General features: G+C 46.3%; 1 protein-coding gene across 2 annotated transcripts; it reads left to right on the forward strand.

Moving 5' to 3' along the window:
- Positions 1-570: 570 nt before the first annotated feature.
- Positions 571-27,113, forward strand: TMEM255A (transmembrane protein 255A). Of its 2 annotated transcripts, none has more exons than XM_034064354.1 (9): positions 571-697; positions 4,887-5,029; positions 9,211-9,273; positions 14,231-14,320; positions 16,177-16,239; positions 17,079-17,167; positions 19,742-19,904; positions 20,640-20,783; positions 24,414-27,113. In XM_034064354.1, exons 1-9 carry the CDS (start codon positions 640-642, stop codon positions 24,570-24,572), a joined length of 972 nt encoding a protein of 323 aa, XP_033920245.1. In that variant the 5' UTR covers positions 571-639; the 3' UTR covers positions 24,573-27,113. The 2 variants fall into 2 exon arrangements, with proteins under 2 accessions (XP_033920245.1, XP_033920246.1); XM_034064355.1 differs by having other exon boundaries at positions 19,745-19,904.
- The last annotated feature ends 748 nt before the right edge of the window (positions 27,114-27,861 follow it).

Raw genomic sequence — 27,861 nt, forward strand, 5'->3', positions numbered from 1 at the left:
GGTGCAAAGAAGAAGGATGGGGAGACGGAGGAGAGGCCCCGGCCGGGCTGCTGAAGGGTCCGTGTCCGGGAACCTCCTGAGATGGGGCAGGACCTCCACCGATCCCCTAGAAAACACCCTCCGGGGCGCACCTCTCCGCTGGTTTCCAGAGGAAGAGGAGGGGTGCGCAGTGGTTTGGGGGGAACGGCATGGATCCGGCAGGGTCTTTCCCGGTGATACACGGCCCAGCCGCCGGGCGGTACGTACGGTACATACAGTGCGGTACGGTACAGTGCGGTACGGTACAGTGCGGTACCGTACATACAGTGCGGTACGTACGGTACATACAGTGCGGTACGGTACAGTGCGGTACCGTACATACAGTGCGGTACGTACGGTACATACAGTGCGGTACGGTACGGTGCGGTACGGTACATACGGTGCGGTGCGGTGCGGTACGGTACAGTGCGGTACCGTACATACAGTGCGGTACGGTACGGTGCGGTACCGTAGGGTGCGGTACGGTACGGGGCGGGGCGGTTCGGCCCCGCAGCTCCCTCCGCTCCCTCCCCAGTGCGCAGGCGCGGCGGAGCCGGTGCCGGGGCTCTGTCCGCCGCCGTGGCCCGTTGGGCTGCGGCGGGGAGCGGCGGCAGCAGCAGCATGCGGCAGTCCCTGACTCAGCAGCGCCCGGCCGGCGTTGCCCTGCCCGACTCCGTGGGTAAGTGCCACGGGAGGCGGCGGCGGAGGGGGGGGTCCCACCGGGCCGGGAGGATGCTCCGCGCTGCGGGGCGGGGACCGGGGACCGGGGGCGCTGCGGCCATTTTGGGTGGTGGGTCCCCTCGGGTGCCGTTGTCACCGTCGCTTCAGACAGAGCGGACCCGACCCGTCCGACCTTGGCTGCCTGCCCCGGTGCCCTCCCCGTCTGACCCCGCCGCTGTTCGGCCGCTGTTTCAGCCGCAGGGACACGCTCCGTATCTCCCCCTTCGAGGCCGCACCGGCTGCGGCAGAGCGAGACCCCCGAGGGGCGCTGGCTGCCGGGCTCCCCGCAGCATCCTTCGGAGTGGTTGGTCGCAGCGCTCCTGCACAGCGGTAATGAGGTCAGAGAGCCCCTCGCACCGCTCCGCGCCCGCTGCTCATTGCGGTTCCGCCACCTTCCACCCACCCAAGAGGGAGATGAAGCATCCAGACACCCGCAAGCCCCCCCGTGGGCTGCGGGCAGGGCCCTGCATGGGACCGGAGGGTCGCAGCTAGTACATTGTTGTAGCAGAGAAGCGAACAGGAGGAGGAGAAGGGTTTGGAAGAAGAACAGCTCCGTGCCGCTTGCCCCCGGTTCTCCTAGGGTAGAAGTTAAAGCTGTTTCCTGGTGCTGTTTCTCACTTATTCTTCGCTCCTGGCTTTTCCCCACCAAGAACAAGATGGAGAAGATGTTTCTGTGTCATCTTGTCTATTTTCAAGTAAATCAGGGGCAGTGCAAGGATCTGTATTGCAAACTTTTGAAGTAATCTGGAAAAACCAGCTATGATGTCGTTTTTAGAGTGAGCTTGTATATGGCAACTATAATGAGAGGATGTTTCTGAGGCTTAAATAAAAATGGTCTTTCTGAAGCCTTTCCACATTCAGTGCCAGTTTAGCAAAAAGAAATAGCCAAACTACAAACAGCATTAATGTCCTTGCACCTTCCTCACAGAGTTAAGCACAGTGTTTCAAATCAACTGTATGCTTGTTGAGGTAAGTGCAGCAAGTTTTGAGTATCTAATTTGGGTAAATTGCAGAGAAGAAGCTGCTACTGTCTCTTAAAAAGCAGAGATAGCAAAGCTATTGTAGCTCCACTTCTGTGTGTAACGCTGCACCAGGTAGCAAAGAGGAACATTATTTAATGGGGAATACTTTCAGCAGGAATTAATGTTGAGAGAGGGTTTTGCTAGGGCAGCCCATCAGCAGCTCTCACTGGAGATGCTGAGCATGAGTCCATCTATGTTGAAGCAGCTGCAGGCATCATCCCTACAGAAGTACAAAACCATTTTCTCAGTATACACGTAACAAAATGGGTTTTCAGAGAAAGAAGAAATGGAATTAGTGTCTCAGTACAGAGCTGAAGTGGAGGTAATCACGTTATCCTCTATGTTGCATCTCTCTCCAGTATTGCGGTAAAGGATGATGGTTGGTTTTCTCAGGACTTGGAATAAAAGGGTTTTTTAAGGAATACTGAAAAGCTTTTGGAAGTTTTCCGGGTGAAAACCTTTGTTTCACTTCTGTACTGCATGTTGGTGTGTGCCAGTTGTGAGCTGGGAGACAATGTCAAAATGTAAGAGCAGAAACATGGTGGTTCTGAAATAAGCTCAGAATCCGTAAGCAGCATTTCAAGGTGCTTCTTTTTGACTCTCTTCCTTCAATCATCAAATACTCGAGGTTTTGAGGAAAAAAAATGCATGTTTTCAAGGTTTTTTATTGTAACTTTATGAAGCATCCCTGATGAAAATGCAGGTTTGTATGTGGAAACTCCGCACCCGTGTACCCACAGTGCTCCCCAAGCCCTGCTCTGCAGGACAGTTTTGCATGGCACACAAACATCTGTACAACCACACAGCCTAACCGTGAAGAGTTTAAGCTGTGTAAGGAACATATGGCTGGATTCACTTATCTTCTGCTCATTTGCCAGCCCAACTGTAGCTGTAACCAGGAGCTGGATAGTCTACTATGTAAGCAAAGCAGCTTTGTTCTTTCTCTCCTTTCAGAACTACTTCTATGTAAGAAGTAGCAGGTTTTTTCCCAGTTTCTAAAGTTTTGCCCAGTTAAACCTTTGGTCCCAGGTACTTTGGGATTTTAAGATGTTTAAGTGGCACGTGCAATTAGATTATTACATTGGAACTGGAGTGTGGCACAAGCTGTAGTATCTGGGGGGCGATACATACAGATTGGCTGGATATATTGGTGAATTTTGAAGGCTTTAGAAGGCCAGAGTTTGTATTATTAACTTATTTAGCATATTTAGGAGAATAAATATATTAACATATTAACCTCAATGCAACCTGCAGCAAAAAGTTGGGTACCTTTACCTCCATCCTCTAAAAAATGGTAAGAAAAGGTAAGGATCACTGATAACAGATCCTGTCTGGATCTTAGGGTTCTCTAGAAGTTAGTTAATTTCATTTTGTTTGCGATTAGCAAATTCATTCTATTTCACTCCATTCAGTCTAGCTATTCACTCCTGCTAAGGACTAATACTAAGCCAGGCTCCTTGCTGTTAGACCCAGCGATGTCCCAGTGGCACAGTCGCACCAGAAGGTTTGTGGGTGGAGAGCTTTCCATCCGGAGACACTGGTCTGTCAAAAAGGATGTTGCTTTTCATTATAAAACTCTCTGGTTATTAATCTCCATATTTTGGCCTTTTAAACCCCAAATTTAGGACTTGTCTGTGATTTGAAGCCCAACTGGCTGTGGGATCCAGCCCTGTGCCCATGGCTCAGAGCTTGGGATGGAGAAGGGAGAGCTCCTGCTAGCAGCATGGCTGGAGTGGGTGTGGAGGAGCCCATAGCTGCTGCACTTTTCCCTGGGAAGAGCTGTCCCTGCAGAGGAAGGGAGATAACTTGTACTGGTGTGGGTGTCCTTTTGGCTGCATCAGTATAGCTGTTAAGGTGTCCCTCTAGCTGTGCCCCTAGATGTGCGCAGACCCTAAAGAAGGGCTTATGGGCACATCTTCAAGACAGAAAACTGCCCAGCAAGGCCTTGTGTGCTCCTTTCCTTGGATAATTTGGACAAGGGGGTTGTGCTCAGCTTGGCTGAGTCTGTCCTCCCAGCCCTTATGTAGGTGTTTTAACTCACCACATAAGGGCTTGGCTGAACACCTCAGATGGGGGTTTCCAACATGGTTTGTTTTAGGGAACACAGCAATGGTGGAAACAGCTCCTTGCTCTTGGGAAACATCCCTGCCCTTCTCTGAAACACTCTGAGAAGACCTGGTAGCAGGAACATCACTTGGGAGTCTCTGGGGTGGGAAATACCTTTGTCTGTTCCGGGTGTGCATTGGAGAGCCCCATGCTCCAGGGATGGGATGCAGGGTGGCCCAGCAGCCCACAGTGATCTGTTGTCCTGCCAGCCGCTCCTGCAGGTGCCAGGTTATGTCTACATAATGTATGACATATAATCAAAAGGATTGTTCTACAAAGTGATGTAAAGATGGCAGAGCACACGCTGAACAAACACGCCGGAGGATGTTGCTGAGTGTAACATTGCAGCCAGCTTGCCTCTTAGCTGATGGAATCACTATTTTATACTTATGCTCATTTGGGAGATCTATAAATATATAGAAGAAAAAAAATCATAATCAGGCAGCTGTAGATGAGTTTTACTAATCCACAAATCCATTATTCAAGCATCTAAAAATACCTGGTCCTTGCTGAAAGTAGAGGATGATACTACAGGAGAGGGAGAAGTGGCTGTTACTGGTGATGGCTCATTTACATGGAAAATTGTGGATGCAATATAATTACAGCCAAGATTTCCCCCTTAATTCAAGTGGCGTACAGTGTGGCTATTAACTTTGATGTAAGTAGACAGATCAGAGAATACAGAAGTGCCTAATGGTAATATTTCTCATCAGCTCAATTGCCTCAGGCCAGAGGGGCTGGGGGGCCCTTATGTATCCAAATGAGCTTTGCAGAGTTACGGTTCTTAAAGCTCTCCTCATCGACGTCAGAGCAATGATAAGTAAATGTGGATTCGGATGCCCTAGTAACGCTTGATGAAGCGTGTTAGTGAAGGTGAAAAGCGACAGCCAGATCCAAAAATACTCTCAAGAAAGACAATTCACCACAATGTGGTTGGTGGTGGGAGGAGAAAATGACGGTACCGTGACTGTCCCCAGATGGAATCAGCAAATTCTGTTGTGTGTGTGTGTGTGTTTTTAGGGTCGTTCAATAGAAGAAAGAGAAATTCCCTCTACGTAACTGTGACTCTCCTCATTGTGTCAGTATTAATTCTAACGGTGGGCCTAGCTGCTACAACAAGAACCCAAAATGTGACTGTTGGAGGTTATTACCCAGGGGTTATTGTAAGTATAGAACTCCTAGGTAGGTCTAGAAAACTTATTGCCTACAAAGTCCCTTGTAATGCTGCAAATGTTTTAAAGGGTGATCTTGTCCTCAATATTGTGCTCAGCTGCTTCATTGCCATTTGATTTATTTGTTTTGTTATTATTTTGCACCTACTGCTCATCCCCATGCAAAAATCACAGCCAAGTGGCAGCCTTCTCTGAGCTTGGATAGTAGCATGCTTTTGAGCTGCGAGACAGATCAATAGGTCTTATGTCAGTCAAAGCAACCTTAGAACTTCTTTGTTTTTATACATCACATTAACCCCAGGCAGAAGTAAGGCGAAGAAGGACCATAGGTGCCAAGAACAGCTGAGAGACCAGGTCTTGAAACACTGGTGGTCACAAAGTTCACTTGCAGAAGTGTTTAATTTGGAGTCCCTGAGTGAGAAGCACATTAGCATAGCTGTGGCAGCTTGCCAGGTGAGCATGCACATCAAAGCAGGTAGCACATCCATTTCTTCCCTTTTGCCAATGGTAAAGGACCATCCTGTAGCTTCAAATAGCTTGATTTAGAGAAGACCACTGGTGCCCAGCTTTCTCGACAGCAGATATGTAACCTCCTGCAGAAGCATAAGGGGCAAGTACATCATGCTGCTCCCTGCATGAGGAAAGGTCTAACAAGAGCTGGAAAGCAAATCCTGGTCTGTTCCTATCTGAGACATGCTCTAAAAGGAGCATGAAAAGGCTGAGCTGCAGAATTAGGTGTCTTGGTAGGTGGAGTGTACCTGCAGCCCCTCAGCCAGAGGCTTCTGGTGAGCAGTGCTGTGCATTCAGTTTGGAGACTTAAAGCCAGTCCAGATAACTAGGCAGAGACTTGTTCCAGTTTGATTTATTTGGCATACATGGCTGATCTTGGGGAGGTTGATACTCCTCTGTGGATAAGCTCTTCTACGACTGAAGGAAGTCCCTTTACAGCCATTAGTGTGCAATGTTGTTACAGACTGTATTGGGTGTCCTTGGTGGTTTCTGTCTTGTCTCACTAACTCCTGCATTTAGTCCTGATCTTTTTTAAAGGGAAGCATAGAAGGGAGGTGTTAAGAAAGGTGACAGGATGGCTTCAAACTCTCCACACTTAGCCTACGCTCTGTCAGCCTGTATTGAACCTCGTGTTTCAGAGCAGGCCCTGCAGACTGACGCAGATGGGTAGAGCCTGTTGTTCCCATCCCCTTGACATCTCCTGTGCTATTTATGCTCCAGGAGCATCAGCATCGCTTATGCTTTTGTAATACCCAATCTACCCAAGGAATTAATAGATTCCTAGACCTGGGAATGGTGTTGAGTTACTTTATTCAGAGGCACCCTTGACAGTTTGTGTTTGTCACCAAATTCCCCCTCATTAATCTGCTGTATAGAAATGCGTGACGACCTCGCTTGTCTCCCTGCGCAGGAGAACGGTTCAGTCTGCTGCTGGATGCTTCAGCAGGGGCTTAAAATAGCTGGTGTTTCGTAACAAGCTGGGATTTCTCCCTTTACTGTGGAGAAAGGGCTTGCTATGGTGCAGGAGTACTTGGTGAGTTGTCCTCGAGCAGATGCCTTCCACAGCCCTGAAGAAGCAGCTCATTGCAGGTCTTGTCATCCAGATCTTGACACAGATGTGTGCATCTCCATCAGGGGTTTCTGCACCTTGAGTACCATGCATTGGTAAGGAATAGAGCAGAAGTCTCTTCATGCGCTGGCTGACTTCTCATTGCATGGACCAGATCCATGGATGGGATCATCTTGTGGGACATGGGGTGTCTCATCAGTCTAACACACCAGTCTTTCCTCCTTTCGCTTGTGTCTCTTGTGCAAACACCTCTTGTGCAAGGAGGAGACATGCAAAGAAGTGGCTGTCTGATGAGGGGGTTTATCTTCCCAGGCCTCCGCTCCCAAGGAAGGACAGAAGGCACCGAAGACTTCCCTGCATCAGTAGGATCTTGTTTGGTTGTGGTTTTGTGGGGGTTTGTTGGATTTTTTTCCCCAATTCCTCATAGACACAACCGGAGGTTGCAGTAACCTGTCCTATAGCCAGGCTGCCTTCACCCTCCTCCGTGGTCACCAGCATCTTCACAGCTACATCTGTGAACACCCTGTGGGAAATACCATTGCCCGTGGCTGGATGTCTGACCTGGGCCTAGGAAGCCCAGAGTAACAATGATGCTCAGCAGACAAAAGTAACAACCAGGTGCAGAGGGCAATTATGGAAGTGAAGCTCTCTGACATACATATGTTGTCTCCAAGTTGTACCAGCTTCTGTGTAAATGATTGACCTTTGTTAGGCTTTGAGTGGTAAAGCTCTGTAACAGCTCCTTGTCAAGCATGCGGGCTTGGGGCTTTACTCTGGACAAGCACATTCACTTTGTGTCCTGTCCTTTCAGACAAACACCCCAGGGGATCATATCACCATCAGTAAGTGATGCAATTGGTGCAGATGACTGAGATTTCTTTGTACCATCCGTAGAAGGAGAGGTTTTCATATTAATGCAATGAAAGTTCCCATTCATTAATGAGAATCCACTGATTTATTCGGTCCTCACCTGTTGTATGTACAGACTTGCTCTAATTTCTTCTTTTTTGGATTATCTTTAGTATTTCACCTTTTCGGTGAAATTAACACTATTAAATGTGTTAAATCAAGCTCAAAGGACACAGTACATTTTCCTTAAGCATTTGCCTTAGTTGTGTGTTGCCACACAGCTTCTTGAGCAAAGTAAAAGCCAAGAAGCACTAGCAGATCAGTCTGGGGAGGTTCAGCAGGGCCCTGGCTCTCTGCCCTGCCTGCCTGCTGTCCCAGTGTTAAGCAACACCCGGCTTTCTTGCTGTACTTCCTGCCATGGTAGTGTGTCCCTGATGTGGGGACAACAGTCTGTGAGAGCTCAGAGTGGAAGGCAGGCAGCCAGGAAGCTTTAAGCCCTGCCATTTGAGCCAGCAGCCCTAGCAGCCCACAGCACTGCACCAAATGTTTCTGGGTTGAAGCAGAGCGGGTGAAGGTTTAAGCCCAAATTCTCATCACTTTTGTGTCTGCTAATCTCTGCATGTGCCTCAGCTTGTTAGTATCAGATTTATTAGACTGTTGGTTTCTATTCTTGGATCTTAAAATACGGATTCCAGGTTAGTTGACTCATTCTTGAATCACTGCAGCTTGTCTTATGCCTTATTCTGCTTCCTGAGCTAGTTATTTGGTGTTCTCACCCAGCTCTTCACGGCCTCCCTAGCTTATTGACTAGATATTCATTTCCTTCATACAACCACTCCAATTGTAGGACTTTTCTGGCATTTCTCATTTTGCCAGCTCTCAGAAGCAGAGTTGTATACGCTCTACACCGATCAAAGACCTTTCTCAGTGTGATGCAGAAGTACTTCTGCATCACCCCCCCATAGTCCATGATTCCTGTTTGACGTCCCTGTTTCTGGCCTGGCTGAGGTCTGCTCTGTCCTAGAAACTTCTGTTTAGTGTAGCTAAATAGGTTAAGGCCACGGAGAAAGGAGGTGGGAAATGGCACTCCTGGCTTGCTTCACTGAGCTGAAATAAGAGTGGTTTCAGTTATGGGAGCAAGAAAAGATGCTTTTGCTGGAGTAGCTTATTCTGTTGGCTGGGCTGGCAGGAGCTCTTCTGGAATAAGACCCTGGTTGATGCATCCCCACCCCTGGAAACAAGGGAAGAGTATAAGAAGGCAGAAAACTGCTCAATTGTCCCAAGTATAATCCTCCTGTATTCCATGCTTCCTATCTAGAAACTCTCTGAGTTGAAAGCTTAGTTGGTTGCTCACACCCTTGGTGAAGTTACAAAGCCTGGTCCTTCAATTGCTAGTGATATGGTCCTGCTAGGTTTGTATCTGGAGACTCCTGAGCATTCGTAGGGCTGTTCCAAGACAGCAAAGCATATCCTCATCCACCAGCCATTTCTCAGCATCACTGGGAAGGGGATAGAATTCAGAACTCATCCTTTTGGTTTCTGCACGTGCTTTTAGTGTCATGTAAGGGATACACTTGCTAGTTGCTACTAGTGAAAGACTTCACTGATTCCTTGCTGAAGAAAGAGTGCTCACACATCCCCAGTATGTTCTTTTGTTGCTTCTGGATTTAATTGTGTTCTGTCTGTATGTAAAATATCTTGTATATTCTCCTGATCTAAATGCTAACAATATGTTGTTTTTCAGCTTGGTTTTGGGTCGTTTCTTGGAATAATTGGATCAAACTTGATAGAAAACAAAAGGCAAATGGTAAGTTCATTATAAAGTCTTCTTTTATAACAAATGGCTCAAATTTTGCATGTGAAGAATGTTATTGACTCTTCCAGGATAGTGGTGCTTATCTTTTGAGAGCTCGAGATAGTTTCTAGCAGCCCAGGCTGTTAACCCTGATATTTTTAAATGAAAATCGAAAAGCTGAAGGAAGCACAAAGTGACTTTACATGGTCTCATTGAACTCAGTGGGATTTTGTTTTAAAGGGCTTGAAATTGAGTGTTTGGAGTTTCCAGCACAGTGCTTCACGGACTCATGCCCAGTGCTTTGTTTCTGCTGAGCTGGCACAGTATGGGATGCATAATGTGGTGAATAACATGAGCATAATACATGTATTTGTCATCTTTTAAAGTATATTCAGTACATTCTTAGAGGCTCTACAGAAATTGCTTTTGGCTTCTTCCTAAGGAAAGGCTAGAGAAGATCAAGCAGGTAGTATAACCTAGCCTAGAGACTGGAGGTGAAATCCCTTAGAGGGCCCAGCAGAAAGTCCATCCTGAGGACAGGAGTGCACAAAGCTCTCTGCTCTGCATATGTCTAGAGAATAAGTCACTCAAGATACCAACATGTTGAAAACACAAAAGCTGGTGTAATTGAAAAGCAACCAACTTCTCTGCTGTGGCTGATTAACATGTGCATTGCTGGTCCTTGTTTCCAAGCACCCCTTCAAGTAGGAAGGAAAGCCAAGAAACTTGGCATGCTGTAAAGTAGCAGCTGGGGACCCGAGAAGCACAGAGGATGCTGGCTAGACCAGATTTGTGGACCACAGTGCTCTGGTTCCCTCCTTACACTGCAAGGATGCTCTTGTGTGTGGCGGCTGGGCAGACACTGTCTGGGCAGGTCTCTGGTGTCCCATCAGCTATTGGAGCAGGCTTCCTAGTGTAATTGCTGTCCCTGGAAGTGTACAAAACCTGTGTAGATGAGGCCCTTAGTGACATGGTTTAGTGGTGGGAGTCCTGGGGGAACAGTTGGACTTATACTAAGCTTGATCATAAAGATCTTTTCCAACCTTTTCCAATTCTGTGATTCTATGATCCTGTGGGAGTAATGCTCAGAAGAGAGCAGTGGGCAGCTAATATGCAGATAGAACAAATCAGGTGAGACGAACACTGCTGATACAATATGATCACAGCTAAGTTTGTGCTGGGGTCTGAGGGGTCTCCGCAGTGGGGACAGAGCTGGCCCAGATTACCCACTATGGCAAGTGTAGGAGAGTGATGTGGCCTTGGCTGGGTCTCTGATGGCCTCTTAACATGTTTTGCAGACACTGTTTCACAAGCCTCTCAGGGTGTGCTGCTGAGCAAGGCTAAACCACGTCTGCCAAACTGCAGAGGGATTTGGGGGAAATCTGTGCTTGTCCTAATCCAGAGGCTGGGCTGCCTTGCCCTTTGTGAACAGTGTGCCTTGCAGAGTGGGAGGGAGAGGGGTAGGCAGGCCTTTGAGGAGGGCAGAGCTGCCTTTCCCCCAGTCAGACAGTGCAGGGAAGATGGGTTTCCCAGTGGATATTTTTGGTTGCTTTCACTCTAGAAGAACAGTGTGTCCTGTTCTTTCTGTCCTAGCAACATGTCAATGTCTGGTTGAGCAATGGCCATTAATGCCAGTCTTGCATTCTTCCCAGGAGTGCCTGTGAGTGACACAGTGGGGCTCTGACTTGATTGACTCTTTCATTCTGAGCCCTGGATAGACTGTGTTAATCCTTTTCCTCTCTCTATTGTTTTGTGTCCTAAGCAGCATGCATGACCCAGCTCTGCAGGGATTGCGTCACTGCTGCCACGGTTGGCAGCTCCAGTGCCTGCTCTGACCGCACAGAGGACATGCAGTAGCTGTCACTTACTGTCCCCTTGCCTTAGGCACAGTCCATCCTTGCCCAGGAGCAGCTTTGTCCATTCATTGTTTCCATAATCCCACTGCCAGTGCGGGATGATTTTATCTGTGTGAATTTCCCCGTGTCCTGGTTTGCTTAAAGGCCGTTCTGGTGTTGGTTGTTATGCAGTGGCTCTTTAATGATGCAGGATTATGTTGCCATGTTCTCGTGCGTGTTTCTGCCCATAACGTGGCTGCAGAGCATGAGGAGTCGAGTGAGCCAGCATGGCTGAGGGCTAGAGCTGACCTAAAGCAGCTCTCCTCACTTCTCCCCTGCCTGCAGACAGGAATAGACCTCTCTCATGTTTCCCACCCCAGTGTATTGGCTTTCATGCCGTGCGTCTGCATTTCCCACTTGTCGAGGTAAGGGAGAGCTTTCATGCCCCAGGGAGCCCCAGCTGCCCAGCTGCCCTGCTTGCCAGCGCTGCTGGCACCTCTGACTTACACTGAGCTGCGCTCAGCAGTTCTCAAGTGAGGAGTCAGTGTTCAGATGCCTTTGTGGCAGCCAGACACGCCATGGACAAGTAATAACCGACAGCTTCACAGCCCATGTGTCCCTGTATGGGTTTATTTGCTGTTTGATTATAAGTTCTCAAGTGTTTGGTTTTTCAGGCTTTTCTTTCTCCAGCTGAGAGAGAAAAAATGGTGTAAATAAAGTGCTCAAGCTGTTTTCTAACACCTGATCCTTATGTCCTGGTAGGGCTGTTAGGAAAGTATCATCATTAACCTTGTTTTATATTAAATAACCATATTAGCAGCTGCTATCTGCAACCAGGGGCGACTGACAAACACCCTGCTTGTATATATTTAGTGTTTGGCTCTCTTCCCATCTCCAAGGGTCATGCTATTTAGGGAGAATATCCTCTTCCGTGTATGTATGAAACAAAGGACAATACAGAGGAAGATTAAACTTGCTACTAAATAACCTAAGCCATAAACCTCATTTCTTCCACCAAGACTGCAAGAAGCTGTGCTTCCTCCCCTTGTGTGGTTTCACTGTCTGTAGTAGTGGAACAGCGTGACTGCTGTGATGGATAGTGCAAGTTGTGATCCAGCTGTGGAGATGGCATGGGCCTGAGTGGAGAGGAAACACTGGTGTGTGTAGCTGACAGAAACAGGGTCCCAGCATAGGACCTGATCCTGGAAAACTTGTCACCTGCTGCCATCTGCAAGTATTTTGAGGCACAACATCTGATGGTCCAGTAATAGCTTGTTACTAGTGATGGTGGCCTGTTTGTATGGTCATTGGGTTAACTTCACAGTATCCTCTGTCTACTCCTGCATGTCTTCAATACTTGTCTCATCTAGAAAACCATTTTATTTCATCTCATTTTGAAGCTCACTAAACTAAGCAATTGTACAGTGACTGTTTCCATTGTCCCGAGTGAGCCCTCCTGCATCTCCACTCATTGCTCAAGCTGACCTGGTCTGAATGTGGATATTGCTGGAGGAAGGTCTGTTTTCACTGAGAGAGGTTTAGGTAAAATCAGTGTGATTGACCTAAAAACCCTGTGATACTTTAAAAATACATATAGGATCCTTCTGGCTTGTGTTTGTCAAGGGGTTTGGTTTGTCTTTCTGAGAACTGGATACTCATGCAGTGGCAGGAACCAAGGTTTTTGAGCACACTTAGTGCCTGGAGCTTTAAAACAAACATCCCCATACCAGGAGACCCAAGATATCTGTCAGTGCTGGCCAAGCTAACCAGAGTTGCCTTTGTACTTGCAGAAAGGCAGTTTTTAACTCCTGCCAGCAACCAGCACTTGAAGGCTGTGATCACTGGAGTGGAAAACCACCAAGGAAAAACCCAATTAAGCTTCCAGTTCTTTAAGTGGAAGTACTGCTGTTCCCCAAGCTATGTCTTTGTGAGCCTGTTTGAATGCCATGCTTGCCCTCCCTCCACAGCCCTGTCCGTATCCCTGATGTGCTTTGGCAAGGGAGGTGGGTACTGGGAGCTCTGTGTGTGATGGAGCCTGCTAACAGTGGCTGAGTGGCTGCTCAGGAGTGAGGAGAAGGGTTGTGTCAGCACTCATGCATGGTCCCACAGCTGAGCACTGGCACTTTGGCAGATGTGGTGTTTAAAGTGTAGTTGGAGTAGAGACTGTTTCTCCTACCTGGGTGGGAGGTTGAATGTTTCTGGTTTATCTTCTGAATGCTTTCACCCTCATTTTATGAATGGGCAGGATGTGGCCAGTGGAAGAGGGTCATAGAATCACAGAATGGTTTGACTTGGAAGGGATCTTAAGGATCATCCAGTTCCAACCCCCTGCCATGGGCAGGGACACCTTCCACTAGAGCAGGTTGCTCCAAGCCCAGTCCAATCCATCCTTGAACACTGCCAGGGATGGGGCAGCCACAGTACTCCATGTGGGGTCTCACCAGAGTGGAGAAGAGAGGGAGAATCACCTCCCTCAACCCGTTGGGTCAGACTTGTCTAAATTCCCTGCTTGAACTGAAGGTGGATATGTCTTTACTTGCAGCTCCCCAAGCCTGTGGCCTATGCTTGCCACAACCTGGCACCAGGAAGCCCAGCCAGTCTGCTGTGAGGGTGTATAACACTGATGGCATAGGCATCACTTGTCTTCTGGTCTCATGAATTCATGCTTAATGTCCGCATTAAAGCGTTGCTTCCAGAAGGTGAGGTCCCACCAGAGAGGGTCACATACAGTGGTCTCCTATGTCCTTCCAGCCTGGGGAGTGTGCACAGGAGCAGCTCTCCATAGTGCTCCGGGATGGGGAGAGAAGAAATCCCCTCCAGGGAAGAGTTAAGGAGGGCACAGCCAGAGGAGGAGGTGTATCCTCAGCCTAAGTTTAGCTGAAGAACTTGCATTACAATATCAAGTCCCCAGAGTACCAGTCTGGCACAACACTACTACTGCTGCCGCCTTGCAGGAGCACTCCTTGGAGATGCACATCCCATTGCCTTCAATGAGACCAGCAGCCTGGGCAAACATTTGGGTCATTGATTGCTTGAGGCCTTATTGACTGTGGTTTACGTATCCGTGCGGAGAGGGCATGAAACGCTTGGTTGTGGAGAGGTGGGTGATACTTTGCTTTGTTTTCCTTTCTCAGCTGGTTGCATCGATTGTCTTCATCAGCTTCGGCGTCATTGCTGCGTTCTGCTGTGCCATAGTAGACGGTGTCTTTGCTGCCAGACACATAGTAAGTGCTTCCAGGAAAACACAGGTCCTGCAATGCTTTTGCTCAAGGAAAGCGAGTGATGGTGGCTGTAATCCCGTATCGGGCCCCATTGGAGTCTGTGGATATGTGTGATGTGCTGAATACTGGTTTAAATCATAAACTTCAGGAAAATGTATCAGTTTTTAAACAATATTTTGAATTTAACAGCAAGCATTAAGGTCTAAGAGCTTTGTTTTAGGGCTTTTTGTGTATGCTTTAGGTGTTTACCGAGTCTCAGAACTATGAGAGCTAATGTGAATTACAGCTATTGCCAAGAGACAATATCTGAGCAGTTGCATTTATTGTATTTTAAATGTTAGCAGAGGTCGTTCTTAATGCTAACTGAACCACTGGATCTTGTAGTAGAATGAAGCAATTTGATCCAAAGCTCATTAAAGCATTACAGTGTAAACAGGAAGCGCTGCAGTAAGTTCTCAGTTTCCATTTGATGACTTGAAAAGATATGAGCTGTCATGACCAATTGCTGGTACAGTGGGATGTGCCAAAGCTTCAGTTATTGGTATAGAAATTAAACCCCACAATTCTATTTCAACTTCTCAATTGAAGTACCTGCAGACAGATTTTTGTCTTGCAGCTCTGCAGTTTGATGACTTTTTGTTTATATTTTTGGCAAAATGGGATGAAAAAGGCAGATTTGGGGTTTATTTATGATCAGAATGGAAGGGGATTTCAGACGGTCAGAATTACCCCTGAAGTGGGAACTCCTCATTATTCTCCTTGTAAAGCTGGCTTCCCTTTCCTGCCTCTGAGTGTGCCAGGGGTAGAAAGACAGCTGGACAGCAGGATTTGCTGACAGAGCAATGGGCAGCTCCGCTCAGCTGCGTGATAGGTCTGTCTGTCTGGGTACAACCACCAAGTTCTGTCCATCTCTGACACCCTCTGAGGACATGTGGGGCATTAGCTTTGATAGAAAGGTGAAGCTCCTTTGACTCCTGTTCCTGGCCGGGTGGCTCAGAGCCCTGCAGACTGGCTCTGGGGTTTTTAGGTGCTGACCTCATGGGTTGGGTGATGGCATGAGCTGGCACCTGCTCCTGGCTGGCCTCAGGACTGTCTGCATGCCTGAGGCGGCCAGACCTGAGCAGCTGGCATGACAAGGGCTCTGGTTTCTGCCTCTTGATGAACGAATGTGCTTTTGGCCTCACTTCACCCCTGAAGGGTCCAGAAATGTCACTGTCTGTCTGGGGATGTGCTCCTGCCACACTAGCACATAGTGTTCTCCCTGCCGCTGCCCTGCCACCCTGAGCTTTGGATCACATCCCCACAGAGCAAGTCTGGCTGCTCCTTGGAAGATCTCCCTGGTGTGGATACACATCCAGCATTGCTTTCCCCGAGGCTTTGCCGTGGGGACCAGACTGCCCCAAAGTGAGACGCTAATGCATGTGTGCAGGCTGAGCCATTGGTGATCATCCAGAGCTTTCCCACAAGTCAAGAGCCCAGAAAGACCAATTTGTCATCAGTTTAAGGAGCAGTTGTTATGATTCAGCATGAAGAACCCTCAGAAACACGTCAGGCAGCCCTGGCATTTGTCTGGGGAGGGTTGTGGAATGACTCATTCAGTTTGGGGTGGGTTGCCCTCACCCAGATGAGCCTGGATCAATAGCCTGCGCCTCCCATGCTAGCTGCAACAAATACATGCCTCCAAGGACCCGGATTAAGCAACATCTGGGGCTCAAGGGCTGGGTGAGAGGCTGCTGTCTGTGTGGACACTGTATTGAGGTGCTGATGTGAGAGCAGGGTCTCTCTAAAGCCTTTTCCCACAGCAGTGAGCTGAGTTTGATTTTGATGCAATGCTAAGCCTGGTGCTTTGTCATTGGCAGGATCTGAGGCCGCTGTACGCTGGGCGATGTCAGTACTACTCCAAGAGCACGACTCCACCTGAGGTGAGAGCAGGGCTGGCTGTGCTGGCTCCGTGAAGGGATGGAGGATAGGAAAACAGCAGTTTCTCTAGTTCTTCAGCTGCACATTCATTACAGGAGCAGGGTGATGGGTTAAGAGTTCATCCAGCAGTAATTCTGGAGAATACAAACAACACATAACAGCCTCTGCACCTCTGCTCTCTAGTGTATTCTTCAAAGAGAATCCATCAGGGATGGATGTTCATGCCACACACTGATAGTGTTGGACATCCTTGCCTGCCTTTGCTGTGCACTGGGAATCTCTCAGATCTCCTCACAAGTTCCCAAGTAGTTTTGAATAACCACTGTATTCCAAATTAGAATGCAAAGTAAGTACTACCCAGTGGCATTAGTGGAGTCCATTCTCTTTTCAGCCCAAAGACCACCCATGTGAGTTTGGGTGTTACTACCCACAGGCAGACAGTTAACCACATTAGTCAGTTATTCACCAGGATGGGAATGTTGCCGTCAGATTGTATGATGCTATTGGCAACACTTTGCTCTGAGTTGCTGTGTGGTGAGGAGTGTTAGGCCAGCAAGGTCTTGGCTACTTGTAGAAGAGTTGCACAACCCCCTTCCTTTGCAGGCATGTGCTTATCTGTGACTTCCCCATGGTGAAAGGAAATGCTGGTCTGTTCTAGTCTAGTGTGTCTCTATTCCAGTATAACTGTGTACTTTGTAGGAGCTGTGTTCCATGATAAGGGAAAAGAAACATCCTGGGGCTAATCTGGAGATCAGCATAAACTGCATGCAGAGCAGGGCAGACAGCACTGGAAACCATGTTTGGTGATTGTGTGTTTGATGTCTTTTCTGCATTCACACAGGCAATCTGTCACCCGCAGCGCCGTGCGCCTTGTACACCCAAAATAAAAACCAACACCTGCTTCTGCTGTGACCTGTACAACTGTGGGAAGTGAGTAACCTGACAATACCATTGCTGGCATGGGGAGGGCGAGCAGTGGGCATGCTGGTTTGCACTGGCTGAAGGGCCGGGACAGGGCAGGGACAACAGCAGTTAATGACAGCTGCTGTGGGAAGGGATCCTGAGCTGTGGTTGCTAGCCACGAGGGCTCCCAGGCAACAGGTAACCAAGGAAAGGGATATATGAAATACACTAAAGCCATCCCAGCTATGGGTGAGCTCCAGGCCAGCCCAGATGGAAAAATAAAGAGGGTAAGGTTTTCCATTACTTCCATACTTGGTGCCTTCCCCAGATTTTCCTCTATTGAATGTCCCTTGTTTGATGGGTTTTATTTTGTTGTAGAAGATGGAAGATGCAGAAACTGGGACACGGTGCTTCCTCACCTTGTCCCCATCTCATAGAATCATAGAATAGTTAGGCTTGGAAAGGACCTTAAGATCATCTAGTTCCAGCTCAACCCTGCTAACAGAGGAGAAGTTGCAGGCTGGTACCACCTGCCTGTGCATAAATCAGTGTCCTTTCTGCCCATTGAATATCTCGCATGGTCCCAAGAGGTTGGAAGGTGTACAGTGCTGTGCAAAGATGAGTCAGAAGGGTGGTTATCAATCAAGAACCCTGCATAGTGATCACACCACCATTAAACATGGCTACTGTGCCTAAACCAACTAAATTTACAGCATGTGCTGCTTGTATCATTTGGAGAGTCTAATGTGTGTCATCAAGCAATTAATAAATGGATTTTTTAATGCTGGCTCTTGCCTAGGGCTGTTTCAGCCTTAGCATTTCTCACAGTACTTAGTTGGCCTGGCCCTCATTTAAATCATTGGTGATGGTGGAGGAAGATCAAAAGCTGCTGTTGGAGAGGGTGGTTCTGCCTGCTGGAAGGGGTAATCCCTGCTCTCTGCAGGACTTTGTTTCTGGGAAAGCCTTTGCAGAGGGGTGAAACTCACATTTTCCTTTGACAGTTTACAGAACATGATCCCTTTTTACTTGCTGAGGAGAGTGATACACAGGGAAGTGATTGGAATAGGAAAACTTGTAGCTTGTGTGTTTGCTGTTTTATTTTCCCCAGTCAGGCTGGTTCAGGGTCCTGCCTCTGACCCATCTCCTAAGATATCACTTGTTACCACCTCAGTCTTGCTCAGTACCACATGTGTTCCTCACTGCACTGATCCTTTCAGGATCTCAATAAGAAAGGCACAGGCACTCAAGGCTGGTTAGCTCTCATATTAAGTAAAGATGGACATGATAGGAAAGGTGATAGCAGTCTTGCATCTCTCCTGATGCTGGGAGCCCCGGCTGGGGCAACATCGGGCCAGCCCCTTCCCATTGATAAGTACATGCTGTACTTACCTTGAAGTGGTGAATGTTCTCCATGGTAAACCAAGACTTGCTGAAAGCTTTACACTGTCACACATCTCCATAGGAACAAGCTCCTGCAAACAATACATACAGGTTGCATTGTTAACGGCAGTCACAGTATGTGCTCAGGATATATAGAGGTCATGCAGGCTAACATACAGGTTTTTATGCTCTGCCTTGATTCTACTTGAAATCCCTGTCTCTTTGTTGCAATGTCTTTTGCTGTTGCCTGCTTTGTGATAAGGAAATAAGGAAAAGAAACAGAAGTTGAGTAATGAGGGAAGGAGGGTGGCTTGTGAAAGGGGGCAGGTCCTGCAGCCCTTGCAGAGTCTGCTTTGGAGCTGAGCCTGGATCTCTCCCTTCTTGGCCTTGAATATAAGTCTGTTCTTCCCTATTTGAGGCCCTTATGCAGTTTGAGCCTAACCCTGTATGTGAGCTCAAGAGATAAGTAAGTCATTCATAAGCTCTTAGTATTGTTTATCCCTGATAAACATGTTTTCTTAATGGGAACTTGCTGTAGCCCACTACACCCGGTCAGCTATGCTGAAGGCCACCCTGTTCCCCAGGTGACAGAAGTCATTACTGAAGAACCCCACCTGCAAGGCCACATGTTGCAGGAGCCACTATTCCCTTTCCACCCTGAGTGGGTCTGGCCAAGTCTTCTCCATCCCTTTTCTGCATATGGAAAAGCTTAAATATGGGAGCAGAAAGACCTCTGTCTGCCAGCCTGTGCTATTGTGGAGCTGCAAAGGGCAGCTGGGTTGGCTGTGCTTTGTGGTGCTGTGCTGTCCTGTGCCGTGTCCATCCCATCCAGCCGCTCCTGGCTGTGAGAAGTACAGACTGATTTCCCTGGGTAATTAATTCCAAGATCAGTTTGTCCTTGGGAAGCCTCCCAAGGCTCTGTGGAGATTTCAGATGATAGAAACAAGAGGCAGATTCAGACCCAAGGTCATCTGGGTATTTGCAGACATTGAAGGACTTGTGTGTTTCACAGCAGATGAAGCCATCTTCTGCCACTGTCATGCAGGGAGATCTCAGATGCCACAAGCATGGGATGTAGCAGGCTTTATCCCTGCTCCTTCTGTAGTTAGGTCCAGGCTATCGTTAAACTGCAGAATGCATTTTACCATCCAGCAGAAGTGTTAAGATTTTATGATACATTGCATTATTTAACATTATTGTTGGGTTTTTTTTCTACTTTAGCAGGGTAGAGATTTCTGGAGGCTACTATGAATACATTGATGTCAGCAGCTGCCAGGACATCATCCATCTTTACCATCTGCTTTGGTCGGCAACAATTCTGAACATAGTGGGGCTGTTCCTCGGGATCATCACAGCAGCGATACTTGGAGGCTTTAAAGACATGGTAAGATGGTACCAATGAAAAAGCCATGCTGTTCTTACAACATGAGCTTTGAAATACCCCCACTTAACCTGGTGCCTGTTACCTTCCATACAGTGCTGTCTGCAAAGGACAAACCAATGGGGAGAACTGAACATTCAATAGATAAATTGGGGTTGCTTTTTCAATCTCTTGTGACTCCTTCAGAACAATACAAAATGAGACCCTCAGAAAAGAGCATTTGTAGTACATTATTTTACAAACAACTGTTGGGCCCTGCACTAAGTGTGCCTGATTTCAGAACCCTGAACAGACAAAACAGGGGACATGTTCCCATCTATGCACTGTAGCCTTTGAGATGTGATCCACACCAGGCAGCCTGTAAACCTCTGCAAATAGAAGTATCTGTGAGCAGCAGCAGTACAAGAGGAGTTGAAATATGCTGATCTCAGAGTAATCAAAGTAAATGGGCTCTTTTTCTTACTTGTGAAGATGCAATCTGAACAGCACCGGTGTGGGCTGGGGTATTGCCAGCTCAGTCTGTGGGATCTGAGAGGAAACAATGGGTGACTGAGGAATGAAGTGACCTTGGGGCTTACCTGCTGCCTAAGAGGGAACTGGCTTGCTGGTGGCTAATTCGACAGAGTTGAGCTCTGGAGCCAAACAGTGCACCTTTAAATCATTGCTGCTTTCATTCAGCTGTCAGCTTGCTGTGACCTGGTTAAGTAGCCTGAGATTCTCTTCCTTTTGTTTTAACAGACTCCTTCCCTCCCTACGCTGAACTGTGCAGTTGAAAATGCACACCCTTCAGTGTCCTACTACTCAAGGCCACAAGTGACATCTTACAACACCTACTACCACAGCACTCCTCACCTGCCTCCCTACTCCGCATACGACTTCCAGGTAGGGAACGTTACAGGCTGTTCTCTTGTTTAACAGCAAGGTTAACTCCAGCCAGTCTGCAGGGCTCTGTCTTCCTGTCATCCACACTGTTTAATTTCCCTGTTCCTGCAGAGAATATCAGATCTTTCCTGCTAGGCATTGGTCCATAGCAGTGCTTTCTCTTACATAGGCAGTGTTTTCCTGTCCTTGAAGAGAAGGCAACAGAGCTTGCTGCCTGCCTCCCCTGTTGTTCAGAGGCCATATTAAAAATAGACATTGCCTCTGGCATTGCAGTGCTCTGAGGACAGAGGCAAAGTGAGGTGTTCAGGTGCTGGTTTTTATTAGGCCAACTGCTGTGTCTGAGAGAAACAGATTAACTTTTGGAAACAAGCTATTTGAGCTCCTGAAGGCACATACAGACTGAAAAGCTATTCTGTCATGGGCTTTTTCCACATGCTGCAGCTGGTCTAAGAATGGTCCCTACAAACATCACCTCTGCTGTAACACATCCCTTCCTCTTCTGAGTTATGGGACAGTGCATGATTTCACATGAACTCTTCTGTAAACATCAGCTTTCACTTGTTGAAGCAGATGAGGACACTTCTTACTCAACTCTTCCATCGGGTGGATGTTACCACAGTGGTGATGTTAACTGTCATGGTTTAAACCCAGCGATCTGGCCTTTCTGGGAGACTTCCCCCAGTTTATGTACTGGGCATGATGTGCTGTGGTATGGAATACCCCTTTGGTTAGTTCAGGTCAGGTGTCTTGACCAGCTTCCTCCCAGCTTTTTGTGTCCATCCTCATTAGCAGAGCATGAGAGACTGAACAGTCCTTGACCAGGGTAAGCACTGAGCAACAGCTGAAACACTGGTGTGTTATCAGCTCTGTTCTCAGACTAAAGCCAAAACACAGCACTGCAGCAGATACTAGGAAGAAAATTGTCTCTATCCCAGCTGAAACCAGGGCTGGAGACTTATTTTATGACAAAAGTTTAAGATCTTAGACACCAGCTTAGACGTTTGCTCTGTGATAGCCACCATCTCCCTCGTCAGAGCCATTAGAGGTAACGTGGATCTAGACCTTCACAGTTTTACTGCTAGTACCATTAGACAACACTGTTGTCAGGCCTCCTAGAAATAACTGAATACTTACAGCAGAATTTATAGAGTTATTTACGTATATTTGTGAGTAATTCTTTATATTAACACAACCTGGGACAGTCATTAGTGGTGTATTAACATTTTGCATTGACAAAAATCCCATCCTCAGCGTGTACCAAACCAGCTCTGCTGCAAAGTCCTCTTCTCAGCTGCTCGGCTGGTATTAAGTGCTATTTAACTCAGGGTTTATTTGTGGTGCAGCCACAGTACCAGCAGTGAGCTCAGCATGGGTGGATTTGCCCTGCTTTTCAACCAGAAGTGCTGCTGGGGCTCTGCTGATGCTGACAGCATGGCCAGATGGATGAAAGTCTCTCCATGCCTCACTGCTGTGAGCGCAGGTGTTGGCTTAGGAGCCAGCACAAAAGCAGGGCATAAATTGAAGTAATTTATACTTAAAACAGCCAATTCTCTCTTTCAACTACAAGTCTGAGCCTTGCTTATCTTCCAAGGACCTGCCTGAAAACATTAGCGAGTTGCTCTAGGTTACTAGGTACTGGTGTTACAGATACCCTGACCCCAGCAGTGTCTGTGCCACCCTGCACCTTCTCCCTGCCCATCCTTCAACGCATGGAGCAAGCCCAGGTTTGCTTCTCAGATCCCTTTCAAAGGCTGCACTACGTCTGGAGCAAGAATTGGCCAAGTCAGTGCTTCCCACTCATCCCACATGTTCATAGAAAAAACACCCCAACACTCTGGAATTTCTCAGGAAGCTTGTGTCCCTGCAAGAGCAGGGACATAGCAGCCTTCCAGTATCTGAAGGGGGCCTATAGGGATGCTGGGGAGGGACTATTCATTAGGGACTGTAGTGATAGGACAAGGGGTGATGGGTTGAAACTTAAACAGGGGAGGTTTAGATTGGATATAAGGAAGAAATTCTTTACTGTTAGGGTGGTGAGGTACTGGAATGGGTTGCCCAGGGAGGTTGTGAATGCTCCATCCCTGGCAGTGTTCAAGGCCAGGTTGGATGAAGCCTTGGGTGATATGGTTTAGTGTGGGGGTTGGAACTGGATGATCTTAAGGTCCTTTCCAACCCTAACTATTCTATGATTCTATGAAATGGGGACAGTTTGTATGGTTTTCTATGAGGTCCTCTGTCACATGAAAGGGGGAGATTTTCTCAACCCCAGTGTTTGATCTGAAAGCAGAGACCATTGTACCTGACCAGTCTGTTGATGTCCTGTTATAAGGAGCCTTCACTGAACTTTCCCACTGGATCAGAGGGCAATTTGACTGACTTGTTCAGGGAATCCTGCCAACAGCTTAACCCCTCAGTGGTCCCTTCTGCCCGTTACGATTCAAATACGTTACCTACTGCCAGCAACTCTTGGTGCCCATGAAGGACCAATGCTAACAGTTTATGGAATAACACTATTGATATAAAATCATGACAAATTAAGGTTCATGGATTGCCAGTGTTAATATCCAACTGCAAAAACATATTTAAAGCAATATTCTGACAGGCTCTAATCTCCAATAAAAGCGTTCAGTGCTCAGTGTAAATCTTACCCAGTTGGCATGCCTATGAGGAAGAAGATAGGTTCAGCCCATTGACTGATCCCAGTAGTTACACTGGAGTCTTCCCTGCCACTTCTTCCATCCTCAACTTACTTTTGTACTATTTCTGTATGTTTAGGTGGAGCCTGAGTGACTCCAGGCATTCATTGTTTTATTATTGATTGGTGTAAAACTCTCCTACTTCTCCTTTAAGGATATGGCCAGTAAAAATATAAAGCACATGCTTGGCGAGGGGTAACTTTGGGATGGAAGTGTGCGTTAGTATTATAATGAGATTATAAGGAGCAAGGTTCACCTAAGGGAAGTCATTTTGCCATGGTTGCTGGCTCAGCGATAGACATGTCTTATATTTCCCATTTAGACAGCTCCTATGTGGTTTATCAGCTGTATGGTACCATCACATTCCTGTTCCTGCAGGGAGTACAACAGAGCCTGGCCGTGCTGTCTCCACTCTGCTCCACCCTCCATTGCTCCTATAGGATAGCAGGTTGTGTTGCCTAGGGAACCATGGTGGAGTAGATTCCATGCATGCCAACCATCAGGCATGTACAGATTTTGTTTCTCCACCTTTTCAAGGTTTTTGCTTACTGAACAAGGAAGTTATTTTAATTTCTGTCAGGTTTTATTTGTAATTAAAAGTAATATAAAAAGAAATTATCTTCAGCCTGTTCATTGTGGCTGATGTGTGAAACCCATGGTTTGAGAGCGACTTATCAGTTCGCTGCTATCCAGCCTTTGTGAAATGCAGGAGGTACACATAAGTGATGAGAGAGCAGTTTTTGTTTGTTTTGCTGTTTTTAAATGCCTTCTAGGAGTCTCCTTATGCAAAACTTACTTGTATGTGTACATATGTTCTGCAGAAGTGAGCCTTGAAGTGTTAATTCTGCACTGCTTGTTAGCGAAGCATTGCTTTGCCAGGGTCCTTTACATGAAGAAGTGTTTACATTACAGCTTTCTTGCTGTCTCCCTGCAGCATTCCAGTGTGTTTCCAGCCTCCACTCCTTCTGGCCTCTCTGATGACCCCCAGTCAATGTCGCCGTCTCCCAGCTATATGTGGTCCTCCAATGCACCTCCTCGTTACTCGCCACCGTATTTCCCACCTTTTGAAAAGCCACCTCCTTATACACCATAAAGAATGTCGGAAAGAAGAGAAAAACATTTGCCATTGAAATAATTGTGAACATTTTGTATTTATATTTTACTGTGGGAGGGAGCAGGAGGATAGATACAGGAGACAATTGCAGATACACATCTTAGATTGGACTGTTCTTTCTTGCGAGACTTATTTCAGGGGGTTAACAATAGAGTATGAGAAAAGGGACATACTGCTGATGTTTTGCAGTGTCAGTGGGTAGTGAGTGACCTAAACTTCAGCCTCCTTGTTTTACCCTGAGGTTCATGTAGTCCTTGGTTTTAATAAAGTGATTCAACACAGAAGATAGATTCTGGTCTGCTTTACTCCATCTTGTACCAAGCTGAAGTAAAGGTAGCCCAGATTGACAGCTGCTGGAGAGTGTCGGTCTGTTTAAGGTAAGGGTGCTTGCAGACAGCTCAACTTAATGCGTGTTTTGTTTGGCCTTGGGGCTCCCGTTGCTGAGGTTCTTTGGGGCCACAGAACATAGCTCACATCACTTGTTGGTTTAGAGCCTACACACTGGGAACATCCTGGGATGAACCACAGCAGTGTCTCAACCTTTAATGCTAATGCAAAGAGATACATCAATGGGGTATTTTCATGTATGTCTAGGAAAACTGTTGGAATATTGCTTCTTTATTTATTTTTTTGAGGGAAAAATGTTCAGTAGACAAGTTGGTTTTATTTCAGGATGCTTCTTAAGATGGAAGGTGAAATGGAGTTGTCTCTCCCTGAATTCTGTGTAAGTTAATGCTGAAATCAAACGGTTTGGGTGGTTGTACTGCCTCAATCTTCCTTTTATTCCTATAAAGAGCGAGCATTAGGAACTGTCCACAAGTCACTGAAACAGTGCAGTGCACACGTTGTTATTCCCCACCCCCTTTCTCTTTGGTTGGGTGTTTTTGGTTTGGGTCTTTTTCTTCAAGCTTGTACTTCTAACTTTCCTAACAGACTGAATGGGCACCCTGAATAAGCACTGGTTTAGTAGCTGTCTTAACAGGCTGCACATAAGGAGTATTCACCACTAGTTGTCCAGGATGTGAGTCTCACATGGATAAATGTCAACACCCTGTAATATAGGATGAAACTGATAGGAATTTGCAATTATTGTTGTGACTTTCATTTAATCTTCAGCTGCTGACTTTGCTGATTGATCTAGATTCCAACAGATGTTGCATGCATCCTGCATAACAAAAGAAGGTCAGCTTTGTTATGTGACACACTGTCCTGTAAAGTGTGGTTCTACTCCAGGAAGTGATTTCAGATGACAGCACTCAGATCTGAGCTGCTCAACCTGAGCATTCTCAACTGCTTACTTCAGGGATAAAAATAAGGTATTGGGGTTTTATTCCTTATTTCCTATTACTTTAATTTCCTTGGCATTGGATTGCTGACCCTAACCCACACTGTCTTTACTTACAACTGATGGGGACAAAAAGGTACCTAAAATCTAAACCTGGCTTTCAGAATCTAAAAGAGGAGTATGTGCTGGAGCTTGGATTTTAAACTGTGGCATCTACTTTTAATGTAGAAAGAACAAATGAAATACTGTCAGCATGGAAAATGAACACTGAAATCTCTGATCTCACTTCTCAATGTACACCCACACTTTGTAATGCTGGTTTTGTTCGCAAAGCCTTCAGGCTGGGCTATGTGTTACCCTTATCATTTCCACTGTCAAGTAACAATCAGTGTATTAATAAGCTAAAGGATGATAAAGTTGATCCAGAAGCAAGCGTAACTTTTCTTCAGTACCAAATAAACAGCTGGAGAAATGCAGCTCAAGGGATTTAAAGCAGTAGTGTATGCAGAACATCTCCTGGTGACGTTTTGTTTTACTACAGATTGTCAAAGTGTAGCTTCTATATATTTGCATACTGGAAAGTCTGTATCCTAGGGCATCACCCATTTTATATTACATGTTCCTGAATTAGATACTGATAAAGAGATCATGGGTGATTTCAAAATTGTAAAGTTCTTCTGATAAAACTCTCCCCAAAACTAGAATCAGAAAGGGATGTTAATATAATATCAGAAAACATTAATTGCTGCATCTCTGAAATATAAGTCCTGTCCCATTCCTGACCAACATACTCTACCATTTGTGCCTGTCAGCTAAATAGGGCTAGAAGGACTAGGGGACACTACAGGACAGGACTAAGAAACCTATGGGAGGAACATAAGTGGCAGAGAAACAGTTAGGAAATGATTGTATCACTAGTTTTGAGTTGGCAAAGACTAAACTTGGGAAATTATCCAAATTCTTGTTTTTTTCCAAGGAATATTTAAGCAAGAATTACATTGCTGCTTTAAATTCACTGTAAAAGGACAAGTCCATTTTCGCATTTAAAATGATTACCAGTGGGATCTTCCGTTGAATTCCCCATTTCCTTCTGCTTGAGTAAAACTGTTTAATGTAAATGCAACATTCGGAACTGTATTCATCATTTCTTATGAGAATGTCAAGATTGTGACTCATATGTACCCTTTTATTACTTTACCAAAGTTAAATAAAATTGTGTGACTTTTGTAAACATTTATAAATTGCATTTTACATTTCAGCATCTCTCCTGTTTTACAAGCATCTTGAATGTTAGTTGAGGAGTTCCTATATAATAGCATCGTGCATTAAATGAACACAAAACACCCAAACCCAGCCCCCAAACAACCCACACACTCACATAAAAAGATTGCTGTATTGGAAACCAGTGTTTCTATCAGGATTAGCCAGAGATGCATTTGAAGTTCTGTTTTTAAATGCTCTGGATCCTCCCACACTTCATCATTCTGCAGTTCTACATGACAGAGTGCCCTAACTTCAATCACTGTCTTGTCATTGCTGCTGATATTTTGCTTAATACAGAGGCAAATAACCCAGACAGGGCAGTGTCACCCTCTCCTCTGCTTACGTTCATGTTTACTCTGTTCCTTTGAGCCTTATTCTGTCCTGATGCTGTCAATTGCTCTTTAGTGTTAGCAAAAGTAAATGGAAGCCCTGTGACAAGGAGATAAAGGCATATAAATAATCATTTGATATGTTACTTATTAAATTGCATTCCTTACCTGTAATAAGATGTATGCATAAAGTAACTATGTTTTCTGCACATTAGCCACAGTTTACCAACAGTCTAACTCTTCCCAATCTGCAGCCTGCTAAGAGGAGCCCTAACCATGAGTTAGCTGAAGTGCAATGCACTGGTCACTGTATACATATATATGTAAGTATATATATGTAAATATATATATGTAAATATATATATGACTGTACTATTTATGTTTTTCTTGA

The sequence above is a fragment of the Melopsittacus undulatus genome, chromosome 6 (genome assembly GCF_012275295.1).
Source record: "Melopsittacus undulatus isolate bMelUnd1 chromosome 6, bMelUnd1.mat.Z, whole genome shotgun sequence".
Classification (NCBI taxonomy): domain Eukaryota; kingdom Metazoa; phylum Chordata; class Aves; order Psittaciformes; family Psittaculidae; genus Melopsittacus; species Melopsittacus undulatus.

Excerpts from the sequence above, each read along its gene's own strand:
- TMEM255A (XM_034064354.1), top strand. The coding sequence starts at position 640 with ATGCGGCAGTCCCTGACTCAGCAGCGCCCGGCCGGCGTTGCCCTGCCC. Across the intron at positions 17,168-19,741 it reads GACCTGTACAACTGTGGGAA|CAGGGTAGAGATTTCTGGAG; the intron begins GTGAGTAACCTG and ends TTTCTACTTTAG. Across the intron at positions 19,905-20,639 it reads TTGGAGGCTTTAAAGACATG|ACTCCTTCCCTCCCTACGCT; the intron begins GTAAGATGGTAC and ends TTGTTTTAACAG.